The 13690-nt window shown below is 35.7% G+C and overlaps 1 protein-coding gene across 3 annotated transcripts in view; it reads right to left on the bottom strand.

Annotated features, from left to right (window-relative positions):
• Window positions 1–13690, bottom strand: part of NUP98 (nucleoporin 98 and 96 precursor) — a 133430-nt gene that overhangs the window by 102921 nt on the left and 16819 nt on the right. The window contains exons 5-10 of one of the 3 annotated variants that reach the window (XM_037840501.1): window positions 13451–13590; window positions 12084–12191; window positions 8130–8310; window positions 7061–7224; window positions 4243–4380; window positions 771–909 (exon numbers count right to left, since the gene is read on the bottom strand). In XM_037840501.1, coding sequence (XP_037696429.1) covers window positions 771–909; window positions 4243–4380; window positions 7061–7224; window positions 8130–8310; window positions 12084–12191; window positions 13451–13590 — 870 coding nt within the window. The remainder of the gene's footprint in view (window positions 1–770; window positions 910–4242; window positions 4381–7060; window positions 7225–8129; window positions 8311–12083; window positions 12192–13450; window positions 13591–13690) is intronic. The other 2 variants (XM_037840502.1, XM_037840503.1) reach the window with 2 other exon arrangements.

The raw sequence follows: 13690 nt of genomic DNA, 5'->3' as shown, positions 1-13690 counted from the left end.
GTGATGCATCTAGCCCACAAGATCCTCAACAAGTATTTGAACCACTAATTTCCTTGACAAAAAAGAACTTTCCTTATCTGATTTAATACAAATGATAGCAAATTCATTTGAAAACTTAATTAGGTAGTGATAAAAGACATTTAAAACTATACGATGTTTCATATACACAGGTTTAAATTTTTGCAGCACATCTTTTTTTAATTGTTAAGTCTTATCTGTATTTCCCAAATTTTTTACAATGAACATGTATTATGTAATAAAAGAAAATATTTGATTTGCAGGAAAATTACTGAATACTCTCCCAAATCAGAAAGGTTTCAACTTTCAGTAAAATTCATTACATCACCTCTTGTGTAATATTTCCATGTTTGAAACCTGACCTAACAAGGTTTGTTATCTCAACTGAATGTGTTTTATTTATGCTTTCTCAGCTATTGATCAGGTAACAATCCAAAGAAAATGACTTGTTATTTTGAAAAACCTCTATCTCCATTTCAGAACCAACTTTCTGATAGGCACTACTGAAGGTACTGAATGGCCCACTTTATCCAACGCAGAAATATGAGAGAATTAGTACATGGAAAGGCAATTTATATCTCGTCTAATTTTCTCAACCTATGTCAACGATTTTAAACTTTTCCTTTTGTATCTCACCAAGTCACGGCTTACCTCAGAATTTTAAAATAGTCCCAACCATATGAAATCAGGAGAATGACGTGTGGTATAGTCAGTGTAACTTTAAGAGAGGCAAACCTGCTTTTTATATGTACCAAAATTGGAAGTGTTTGTATTGGTTCCTAAAGTCAGGGTTGGTTTGTTACCAAAGAGCCCGCCACTGGTTGTACCAAATGAAGGAGCACTGGTTGTGCTGGTTCCGAATGTAGTAAGCTTGTTATTGCCAAACAGGGTCTATAAAGAACAGAACACAGAAAATTTAAATAATATAAAGATATATGTCAAACAGTAGATAAAGATTATCTTAGATATAATTGGATCAGGTGGGGGATGGGGTGAAGGAAGTGATGTCATAACTTACCAAAAAAATGGATGAAAAAGACTATCAGAAAAACAAACTAAAGTAATGCAAATAGTATTAATTTTATAAACAGAGAATGCTCTTACACTGAAAAGCTAATGATAGCCCCTGAGCAAGAACAGAATTTTCAATGAGGTAAAACCAAAAAATAACAAGGCATTCAACCATTTTTTATCTATGACAGACAGGTATCTGACATTAAATTTGCCAGTAGAAACAGTCCCCCAAATTTAAACATGCTACAGAACATGGGTGAACCTTGAAAATATTATGGGATAAGTTAAAGAAGTTAGTCACAAAAGATCACATATTGTATGATTCCATGCATATAAAATGTCCCAAGTAGGCAAATCCATAGATACAGAAAGTAGACCTGGGGAGAGTGTGGAGAAATGGCGAATAATTGATAATGAATAAAGAGGTTTCTTTTTGGGGTAATGAACATGTTCTAAAACTGACTGTGGTGATAGTTATATAACTCTGTGAATATATTAAAAACCACTGAATTGTACACATTAAATGGGTCAATTTCATAGTTTGTGGAGCATGTCTAAATAGAGCCGTTATTTAAAAAAATGTAACAGGACTCATGATGTGTAAACATGCAATTTGTGATAAGAACTACATAAAGGTGGTGGTGGGGGGGGTTGGAGGGGTATTAGAACATAGGTTGTGTATACCAGTGAAGTTGGTATCTAAGCAAGTAAGAGTGCTACAGATTTAGGATGTTAAATTTAAGTCCCATGACAACTACAAAGAACTGATCAGAGAATATGCAAACTCATAGACAGAAATTTGAGTACAGGTTAACGGGGCAGGAGAATAGGGCGGGAGTAGGAAGGCGAGTCAATGCATAATGGTATACGGTTTCTATTTGGGGAGATGGGAATATTTTAGTAATGGAAGGTTGTGAGGGTACCACAACAGTGTAAATATGAATAATCCCACTGAATGGTTTGCTTGGGAATGGCTGAGATGGGAAAGTCTATGTTGTATCTATGTTCCCACAGGAAAAAAAAAAAAGAATGAGCAACTAAACAGGCAATGACAACTAAACATAATACATGATCCTGGATGATAGCTAGTAAGAGAGGAGAAAAGGTCCAAAAGGACATTTGCGGGACATACAAAAAAACTGGAATATAGAATGTATTTATCAATGTTAAAGTTCTTGAACTTGATAACTGCACTCAGGAAATGTATGTGACAGTATTAAGTGTTCAAGGAGCAAAATGTATACAACCTATACTCAAAGAGTTCAGAAAATGGATTGACAGATACATGGCAAATGTGGCAAAATGTTAAAATTGATGGTTCTGGGTATCTGGAGGTATAGGGATAAATAACTGGAGTTCTCTGGATGGGGTTTGCATTATTTTTGTACCTGTCCTGTAAGTCTGCAAGTATTTCAAAATAGAAAATTTTAAAAAAGTAACAGCTTTCTGAAGCATCACATAATTTTCTCTAATTCTCACCTCAATTAATCTGCCCAAACTAAGTTCAGAAATATCGTATTTCACTCTCCATGAAAACAGGACCATGTGTTAGAGGGGTTTGCTTTTCTCTCTTTTTAACTACCCACAATAGCAAGTTCAAAGCTTCTTATAAAACAGATTGACTGTCCCATATACCTAGGATTTTTGAAAAGTAATGAGATTTACTATTGTAAATAGTGCATTCCTAAATAGCAATTTTTTATTTAAATGACTTAATAAGGTAAACAGTTCAGTATAGCTTCTAGAAGCATGAGAACTCCAACAATTCAGCAACTTGATGGACACCAGAAACATTTAATTTCCAAATATCATAACTTATCACCCAAAACAGAGGATGGGTCTACATGTTAAAAATTATAACAGTGAAAATATCTCCATTTAGACTTAATAATTTAAACTCAGTCTACTGGAGTGACACTTTCCTATCACAAGTTAACTGCACAAAAGCATGAAGGTGAAGAAGTTTAAAAGAGCAAAAACTTTACTAACTGAAAATAAACTTATCTGGTTATCTAGTTATTTCACTCTGTATCAATTAGCTTTTAGTTGTTCTCAATATCAAATCATACAACACAGCCACTAAAAATACTTCAAAGAACACCATAATTACATGCTGAGATCTGGTAGGTTTGTATAGGTTAGAGTGAAATAGCTACACATCCCAAAATAATTTGGGCAGAGAATAAAAATAGATATGCAGGGCCCCCCTGAGGAGCTGGAGAAAAATGCAGAAGTGTTGGACTTCCTCACCTGGATTGCTGCTGATGTTCTCACAGACATTGAGAACTCATGTTTTGGTCTGCTGAGCCCTCTGTCTTGGGGCTTGCCCTTGTGGGGCTCATTAGTACGAAGGAGAGGCTAAACCTGCTTATTATCGTGCCTAAGAGTCTCCCCATGAGTGCCTCTTTGTTGCTCAGATGTGGCCCTCTCTCTCTGGTTAAGCCAACTTGGCAGGTGAACTCACTGCCCTCCCCACTATGTGGGACCTGACTTCCAGGGGTGTAAATCTTCCTGGCAACACAGGATATGACTTCCGCGGATGAATGTGGACCCAGAATCATGGGATTGAGAACATCTTCTTTGACCAAAAGGGGGATGTGAAATGAAACGAAATAAAGTTTCACTGGCTGAGAGATTTCAAATGGAGTTGAGAGGTCACTATGGTGGACATTCTTACGCACCATATAGATAACCCTTTTTAAGTTTTCATGTACTGGAATAGCTAGAAGTAAATACCTGGAACTATCAAACTCCAACCCAGGAGCCCTAACTCTTGAAGACAACTGTATAATAATGTAGCTTACAATGGGTGACAGTGTGAATGTTAAGACCTTATGGATCGTGCTCCCTTTGTCCAGTGTGTGGATGGATGGGTAGAAAATGGGGACAAAAACTAAATGAAAAATAGGGTGAGATGGGGGGGAATTTGGGTATTATTTTTTACTTTTATTTTTTATTCTTGTTCTTATTCTTTCCAGTGTAAGGAAGGTGTTCGGGGATGGACTGAGGTGATGAGTGCACAGCTGTGTGATGATGCTGTGGACAGTTGACCATGCACCATGGATGATTGAACTGCATGTGAATATATCTCAATAAAGCTAAATTTAATTAAAAAAAAAAAAAACTTTAAAGAAATCAAATCTTTCTTTAGAAATTCCTTTAACATACTTATACGTATCGCTGAATTACAGTCAACTGTAAAAAACCTACCGAACCAACAGCACCAAATCCAGTACTGGTTTGCCCAAAGAGACCCGTTCCTGTGCCAAATGCTGTCCCAGTGCTGGTGTTTGTAGCTGTCCCAAAAAGACCTCCAGGCTGTGAGGCTTGGGTTACTCCAAATAAACCCTGCAAAAGGTTAAACTGGATTAAAAGAAATCCTACAACAGTTTTCTTAAAATCTTAAAAACTAATAAAACCAGTTACCATGTTTTTGAAAGCTTATTATGTGACTGAATCTGTTAGTTACTTTACATAGAACTCTTTTCCTCACAATCACCCTGAAAAGGTAGGGATTATCCCTTTTTTCAAATGAAAATAAAGCTCAGAGCAGCTAAAAACTTGCCCAAGATTTCACAGCTTTTGAGTGGCAGGATAGAAATCCATACCTACCTACTACCATCCAGTATGGGAAGTGCCAAGGTCGTAGAGAATCAGTAACAAGAGTAATAAGAATAACAGGAGTAACAAGAGTTTGTTTCTCCATATCCTCAGCAACATTTGTTATTGTCTCTCAATTTAATTTTAGCCATCCTAGTGGGCGTGAAGTGGTATCTTATTGTAGCTTGATCTGCATTATTATAGTTATGCTCTGCATTTCCCTAATGGCTAATGATGTTGAGCATCTTTTCATATGCTTATTGGCCATTTCTCTATCTGCTTTAGAGAAATGTCTATTTGTATCTTTTGCCCATTTTTAAATGGATTGTCTTATTATTGGAGTTTAAAAAGTTCTTTAATAAATTCTGGCTTCGGAAATATAGTCTCACATTCTGTGGATTGTCTTTTCACTTTCTTGGTAGTATCCCTTGACACAAAAAAAGTTTTGATGAAGTCTTATTTATCTACAGTTTCTTTTGCTGCTTTTGGTGTCATTTTTAAGAAACCACTGCCTAACCCAAAGTCTTGAAGATTTAGTCCTATGTTTTTTTCTAAGAGTTTTGTAGTTCTAGCTCTTACATTTAGGTCTTTGATCCACTTTAATTTTTGGATATAGCATCAGGAAAGGATCCAATTTCATTATATTTTATGTGGCTATTCAGTTGTCCCAGCATCATTTGTTGAAGACTACTCTTTCCTACTGAATGGTCTGAGTATCCCAGTCGAAAATCAACTGACCATGAATGTGAGGGTTTATTTTGGTACTCTTAATTTTGTTCATTGATCTAAATGTCTATCCTTATGCCACAGTACTATACTGTCTTGATTACTATTGCTTTGTAGTAAGTTTTAAAATTGTGAAATGTGAGCCCTCCAGTTTTGTTCTTTTTTGAGATTGTTTTGGCTTTTCTGGGTCTCTCGATTTTCTATATGAATTTTCCAATCACCTGTCAATTTCTGCAAAGAATCCATCTGGGATTGAACTGTGTTGAATCTGTAGACTATCTGGGGAGCACTGTCACCTTAACAATATTAAGTCTTCTGATCCATGAACATTAGATGCCTTTCCATTTATTCAGATCTTCCTAAATTTCTTTTAATAATGCTTTGTAGTTTCAGCATACAGGTTTGTACTTCTTTGTCAAATTTATCCCTACATATTTTATTCTTTGATGCTCTTTTAAAATGAAATTGTTTTCTTAATTTCATTTTTGACTGTTCATTGATAGTGCATAGAAATACAATTGATTTTTGTATATTGATCTTTTATCCTAAACTATACTGAATATTCTTACTAGTTCTATTAGTTTAGTGGATTCTTTAGGATTTTTTACATACAAGATCTTGTCATCTGTGAAGAGAAATAGTGTTACTTCTATTTTTCCAATCTTGATACCTTTAATTTTTTTTCCCTAATTGCCCAGATTATAACCTCCAGTACAACGCTGAATAAAAGTGGCAAAAGTGAACATCCCTCTCTTGTTCATCTTAAAGGTAAAGTATTATTAGTCTTTCACCATTAAATATGATGTTAGCTGCGAGTATTTCACAAATGCCCTTTATCAGGTTGAGAAAGTGCCCTTTTAGTACTAGTTTCTTGCATGTTTTTAATCATGAAAGGGTGTTATATTTTGTCAAATGCTTTCTATCTATTGATTTGATCATATGGTTTTTCTGTCCTTTATTCTATTACCATTGTTAATTAGGTTAATTAATTTTTGTAAACTGAACCAACCTTGCATTCCTAGGATAAATTCTCTTTTTTATGCTACTGAATTCAGTTTGCTAGTTCTTTATCAAGGATTTTTTGGCCCAGTCGTACTTGTTTTTAGTTAAGCAAAGTATCTCTAATTTAAAGACCAAGTAAATACCAAGAATTCTACTCATAATCACACCTCTAAATCAACCTTTACACTTCCCTAAAAGGATTCCTAGAAACAAACTAGTGATCACTGCATCACTGTCCTTCACTTTCTGGAGACTAGCAGCATTAATACAAAAAAAAAAAAAAAAAAAAAAAAATAGAATTAGACTTTTTTGCTTGCCTCCACTTAAGAATTTTCTATAACAAGCTGAAAGAACATTCTGAAATATAGCCAGTCACTGATAAATATTTTCTCCCAAGCTGGAGTCAGTGCCCCAAAGTGCAGCTTTAGGATGGCCCATTCTGACTCACTAAGCAACTCTTACTTAGTGATGAGAAGACATGCATAGAAAAGATAAGTGACTTGCTCAATAGCTTCTCAATTAGTAAAGAGTAGAGCCTGGAGTGGAATCCAAGTCTTAATTATTCAAAGATTTTGCTCTCTTCACTATACTACACACCCTCAACCCTTAAAAATTACAGTAGGGGTAGAACTTGCTAGTTTCGCATGATTAGAAGCCTCTACAAATAAGTTCTGCAGTTAATTAAAAGGTATTTCCTTACCATGGTGTTAGTGCTTGGCTGTCCTAGTGTACTGGTATTACCAAAAGGAAAGCCAGAGTTCTGGGTGGTTGTAGCCTGGCCAAATGGCTTGCTGAAGAGGCTAGTGGTCTGTTGATTTTGTTGGCCAAAAAGACCACCTGCATTTGTTCCAAATCCAGTTGTACCTATCAAAAAAAAAAAAAAAAAGGAAAAGGAAAAATAAATGGAAAAAACAAAATCCCAAACAGCCTTCTTTATACAGTACATATATATATAAATTACCCTACATTTGTTACTTCACCTGCTACTAACCATTTCATTTCTCTTCTTTTTTCATCTAACTCCAGATTTGGTTGAGATTTCAATTCCTACAACAACAGTTCCCTAACTCCAAGAATCCTGGCTAGGCTAAGTGATCTCCCTTTTTGAGTCCATAGCTTTTTTCTCTTTTACAAGAAAGCACATTACATTAAAAATCTATGTGCGTATTGTTATCCTGTTAGACAAAGTTTTTCTTGAGATCAGAGAATTTCTCTTTAGATCCATATATCCAGCACAGGGTCTGGTATAGTACTCACTAATGAATATTTGCTAAGGTAAATCACAGAACATCAGGACTGGAAAGAATATCAAGAGTCACTTGGATAAATACTTATTTGCATGTGTGTGCATGTCAATAAATCTCTAGAAGGCAATGAAAAAAAGTGTAACTTTTGGGTTGTCTTTAAGAGGCAAACTGGTGACTGGGAGAAGGATACAAACAAAGAGACCTTTGGTTATAAAATGATTTGTATTTCATGGATTTTGTACCATACATGTGTATTACTTTTTCAAAAGTAGTATTCTTTTCAAAGCAATTTAGTCATCAACCTAGAATCTTCAATTTCACATCCCACATTTAATCAATCCATCAGCAAGATCATAAGCATAAAACTTAACAGTTCTACAACGTACTCTTCTTATGGTTAAGTCTGAAAACATTCTGAAAGCTCTAGGGAGAAAAGAAATCAAAGCTGCAAATCGGGTACACAGTAGCCAACTCTCAGCTTAAATAAACTCAACACGATCCAAAATGATGCCAAGTGCTTACTAGTTCCAAAGGCAGTTTTGTTCTGACCATATGCAAAGCCTGAATTAGTGGTGGAAGAGCTGAAGAGTCCTGTAGTGCTGCAGGTGGCTGGAGAAGAGCCAAACAAGCCAGTTGTGGTACCTGCTCCCACCTGGTTTTGTGGGCCTTTCCGGTTAGCCTGATAATCCTCTAAACGAAGTTCCTGCAAGAAAGGGAAAACACATCTCCGTCAAAAAAACACTAAAAGAAAAAAAAAATTTTTAGAAGATTAAATCATTTAATTTTCAAATGATCACATATGAACCCTGGCTAAAAAACAGAGATTTACCTAATGATATTAGCTTCAATATCATTCCAGAAAAACATTTTCAATAGTATATAGTGGACATTAAAGTCCATATAATAATTACTATAAAATTACAGGCCAAAGGGCCTGATCTATCTTAATCTTAAAAAATTTTTTACAAACAATAAATATTTTCTTTTAGTAAAATGCCTATATAATACTCTTATTTACCTCCCAAGCCTAAATATAAAAACTAGTTGATAAAAGAAGGAGGATTCTGGAGTTTAGAAAATTTAAGGAAAGGGAAAATAAACTTTAAGTTTTGTCTCACAAATCAGGGTGTTTCTGTAAGTATAGTTGGGACTACAGGAAGGAACAGCAGCCATAATGAGGAGTAAAACAATCAAAACATTTAAATATTTGTAAATAGTTGTGATGGTTAGGTTCATGTGTCAACATGGCTAGGTGATAGTGTCCAGGTGTCTGGTCAAGCAAGCACTGGCCTAACCTTTACTGCAAGGATATCTCTGGCTGGTTAATAAGCCAAAATACTGGTTTATTAAATCATCAGTCAATTGGCTGCAGCTGTGACTGATCACCTCAATGAAGGATGTGTCTTCCACAATGAGAGAATTCAATCAGCTGGATTTAATCCAAACAGTTGAAGACTTTTAAGCAAGACAGATAGAGGACCTTCATTTCTTCTGTGGCTAGCCAGCGAAGTGTGTCCTGAGGAGTTCATCGAACACCTTCATTGGAGTTCCCAATTTGCTGCTTGCCCTATGAAATTTGGACTCATGCATACCCAAAGTTGCATGAGACACTTTTTTTTTTTTTAATTAAATTCAGTTTTATTGAAATACATTCACACATCATACAATCATCCATGGTATACAATCCACTGTCCACAGTATGATAACATAGTTATGCGTTCGTCACCACAATCTATCTCTGAACATTTTCCTTACATCAGAAAGAACCAGAACAAGAATAAAAAATAAAAGTGAAAAAAGAACACCCAAATCATCCCCCCATCCCACCCCATTTGTCCTTTAGTTTTTATCCCCATTTTTCTACTCATCCATCCATACACTAGATAAAGGGGGTGTGATCCACAAGGTCTTCACAATCACACTGTCACCCCTTGTAATCTACATTATTATATAATTGTCTTCAGGAGTCCAGGCTGCTGGGTTGGAGTTTGGTAGTGTCAGGTATTTACTTCTAGTTATTCCAATACATTAAAACCTTAGAGGTGTTATCTATATAGTGCATAAGAATGTCCACCAGAGTGACCTCTTGACTCCATTTGAAATCTCTCAGCCACTGAAACTATTTCATCTCATTTTGCATCCCCCTTTTGGTCAAGAAGATACTCTCAGTCCCACGATGCCGGGTCCACATTCATCCCCGGGAGTCATATTTTGCATTGCCAGGGAGATTTACAACCCTGGGAGTCGGGTCCCATGTAGCAGGGAGGGTGGCAAGTTCACCTGTTGAGATGGCTCAGTTAGAGAGGGGGCCACATCTGAGCAACAAAGAGGTACTCAGGGGGAGACTCTTAGGCACAATTACATGCAAGTTTAGACTCTCTTTTGCGGTAGCGAGCTTCATAAGGGCAAATCCCATGATTGAGGGCTCAGCACATCAAACCGCCAGTCCTGATGTTTGTGACAACATCAACACCAGTCCAGGTGAGGATGTCCAACACATCTGCACCTTCCCCCAGATCCTCGGAGCTGGGGAGGGGGAGGCTGTAAATATATTTTTTATTATCTGCCCAAATTACTCTGGGGTGGGTCACTATTTCACTCCAGCCTATGCATGAGACACTTTTATAAAATCTTATATTTATAGATATCTCTTATTGATTCTGTTTCTCTAGAGAATCCTAACTAATTCAATAGTTAACCTACTATTACATAGCAGTGACAACGAACAAACTATAACTTCATGCAACAATATGGATGAATGTCATAACACTGCAAGAAGACAGACATCAAAGGGTACATAATGTAAGAGTCTATAAGGTTTGAAAATGGGTAAAAAATGTGCAGTCAAGACACTAGTTAGGGAAGGATTGTGAAAGGGGACGACAGTAATTAGAGGTCAGAAGAGGGATGTCTGGAGATAACAGTAATGTTCTGTTTCTTGATCTAGATCCTGGTTACACAAATGTAATTACTTAGGAATTTATTGAACAGTAAACTAATGATTGTACTTTTTCCACATATATGCTATACATCAACAATAACAACTTTACTTAAACCAACATGCATGCAAAGTGAACATGTGAACACATTTATGCCACAAAAATCCACACATCCACACATTGCCCAGTATAGCATGGGAAACATGGAATCAGAACAGAGCCACACCAGTACATAAGACCTGAATAGTATCCCAACTAAAAAAGCATTATCTATTAAGAATGCATTGTTTTGGTAATAGATGGCAGTGATGGTAGCATAAAATTGTGAATGTAATTAACACCAATGAATTGTACACTTGAAAGTGGTTAAAGTAGGAAATTTTATGCTGTGTAATTGCTACCAGAAAAAATTTAAAATTAATAAATGCACTAGCAAAAAGATACATTATTTTTTAAAATAATATGGTTTATGTTAAAGTTTTTTACATAATCCCACCGTGAACCACTTGATCCTAAAAATAATTCACAACATTTTTAATCAGTTTTAATGATATATTCACATACCATACAATCATCCACTGTGTATAATAAATTGTTCACAGTACCATCGTATAGGTGTGCTTCATCACTACAATCAATTTTTGAATATTATTACTCCAAAAAAAAAAAGAATAAAAATAAAAGTAAAAATAAAAAAGAACACCTGAACTCGCTGCCCTCCCCCCTACATGGGACCCAACTCCCAGGGGTGTAAATCTCCCTGGCAACGCAGAGTATGACTCCCGGGGATGAATGTAGACCCGGCATCGTGGGACTGAGAGTATCTTCTTGACCAAAAGGGGGATGCAAAATGAGATGAAATGGTTTCAGTGGCTGAGAGATTTCAAATGGAGTCGAGAGCTCACTCTGGTGGACATTCTTATGCACTATATAGATAACACCTCTTAGGCTTTAATGTATTGGAATAACTAGAAGTAAATACCTGACACTACCAAACTCCAACCCAGCAGCCTGGACTCCTGAAGACAATTATATAATAATGTAGACTACAAGGGGTGACAGTGTGATTTTGAAGACCTTGTGGATCACACCCCCTTTATCTAGTGTATGGATGAGTGGAGGAATGGGGATAAAAACTAAAGGACAAATGGGGTGGGATGGGGGGATGATTTGGGTGTTTTTTTTTTCACTTTTATTTTTTATTCTTGTTCTGGTTCTTTCTGATGTAAGGAAAATGTTCAGAGATAGATTGTGGTGATGAACGCATAACTATGCTATCATACTGTGGACAGTGGATTGCATATCATGGATGATTGTATGATGTGTGAATGTATTTCAATAAAACTGAATTAAAAAAAAAAAAAAAAAAAAAAAAAAAACACCTGAAACATCCCACCCACCTCCATCCCACCTATTTTTCAATTAATTTTTGTCCCCATTTTTCTACTCATCTGTCCATACACTCAAAACATTTTTGAAAGATGCTTTCTAATAAACCAAAAGGTTAGGGTGACATTCTTTATTGCATTTTACTGACCTCTAGTGACTTGCTTTCATATTCTTTCATAGCAGTAATACACTGGTGCTTAGTACTGATGTTAGTGCTAACTCCAGCTTTGACCATAGTATCTGTACCAGTTGGAGCCTGTAAAGGAAGATAAAAGCAAATTTGAAAGCTCAAGGCAAATTTTAAAATCTAAACTTTATATTTCTGTTCTCACAGATAGTTCCTCAACTACTGAACTCTAAGACTAGTCCCACAGGTCTCTAATAAAGAGATAGTTTCAAGCATGCTTGCTTAAATAAACTGCATTTCTGAACTCTTCATATATCAGTGTTATCTGAACAAGTCAAAAAGTAACACAGTTATCACAAACCCCGAGTTTAATTCCATAACCCAAGTCATTTTGGGTTATACTTAATATATGCATAAGGAAAGCTTTACCCAATTTACCCAATACAGATACTTAAGCCTCATTTTGAAGTTCTGCTTGGTCAAGCATCTGCTTTCTAATTGCTATTGCATTTAAAAAACTATGGAAACCTGGATTTTCCCCCATAGCCTTATGAGGGAAAAGGCACAATAAGTAACTAAAGATTTCTACCTGTATTGTCAGTTTTCTCAATTTTTGTACTTTCCAAGGGACATCACACAATACTTTTCACTATCACTTAAACTTTATTTTAAATTCAGAATTCTAAATTCAATATTAAATTTACTCCCTTGCCTGACAAAACTTTCATTTTCTGGAGTAAATAATAATAGAAAGTTTTGTGAAGCCCTATATTTCTGCCAAAGATTTCAATTAAGCCAAATTGTATGTCCAGCCTATCCCAAGCATCACCCAACCCTTACATCAAGCGGTATTCCATATATTTTAATAAACACAATCCTCCACTTTAATCCTTTGCCTAACCCCTCTCAAACAAAAAAAACCTCTATTTCTCTATTCTGCCAATTCACAACTAAAAGTTCATTTTTCAACAGCCACAGAATACTGATGGGCTATTCCAAAAATCACCTTAAAGGGGCCTTATTTTAAATGATTTTTCTAGCTTGTGCCTTATTCCTTCTATATTTTTATAACTGACTTTTCAGAAACAAAATTATGAAAACAGTAAAAGTTCAACCTTACACTAGCTATTACACTTAACCCTGTGAATAAAAATGTGATTGTATTTAGCATAATTCAAATACACATTATAATCTATATTTATGTCTCGTGATCCTTCCTGTCTACTATTCAACTATTTACAGATTTTGTTTTTAACACATTATCTTTCAGAGAGCTGGATTAAGCTATGCCTAACTGGAAGGGGGTGTAACTTTTATAATTCATCCTGCAAAGAAACATGCAGATGGAAGAGAGTCATATTCCATAAAGATTAGAAAAAATTACTTACATTAAATTTAATGGTAGTCCCAGTATGAGCAGCTGTAAAACTACTTGGCCCAAAGAGAGAGCCAGATGTGCTACCAAAAGGGTTAGAGGTGGTATTTGCAGTTCCAAAGAGTCCCCCACTGCTAGTACTTGTTCCAAAATCTATAAAATAGAAGAAAACTCAGCTGATAACCTGAGAGGAATTAAAAATCTGTAAAATACTTTGAAATTTGACTGTGACACTAGAGCAGCAGTTTTACTC

This window comes from Choloepus didactylus, chromosome 6 (assembly GCF_015220235.1).
Source record: "Choloepus didactylus isolate mChoDid1 chromosome 6, mChoDid1.pri, whole genome shotgun sequence".
Taxonomy (NCBI): Eukaryota; Metazoa; Chordata; class Mammalia; order Pilosa; family Megalonychidae; genus Choloepus; species Choloepus didactylus.
Note: the sequence above shows the minus strand (reverse complement) of the source record. Positions and strands in the feature narration are given on the sequence as shown.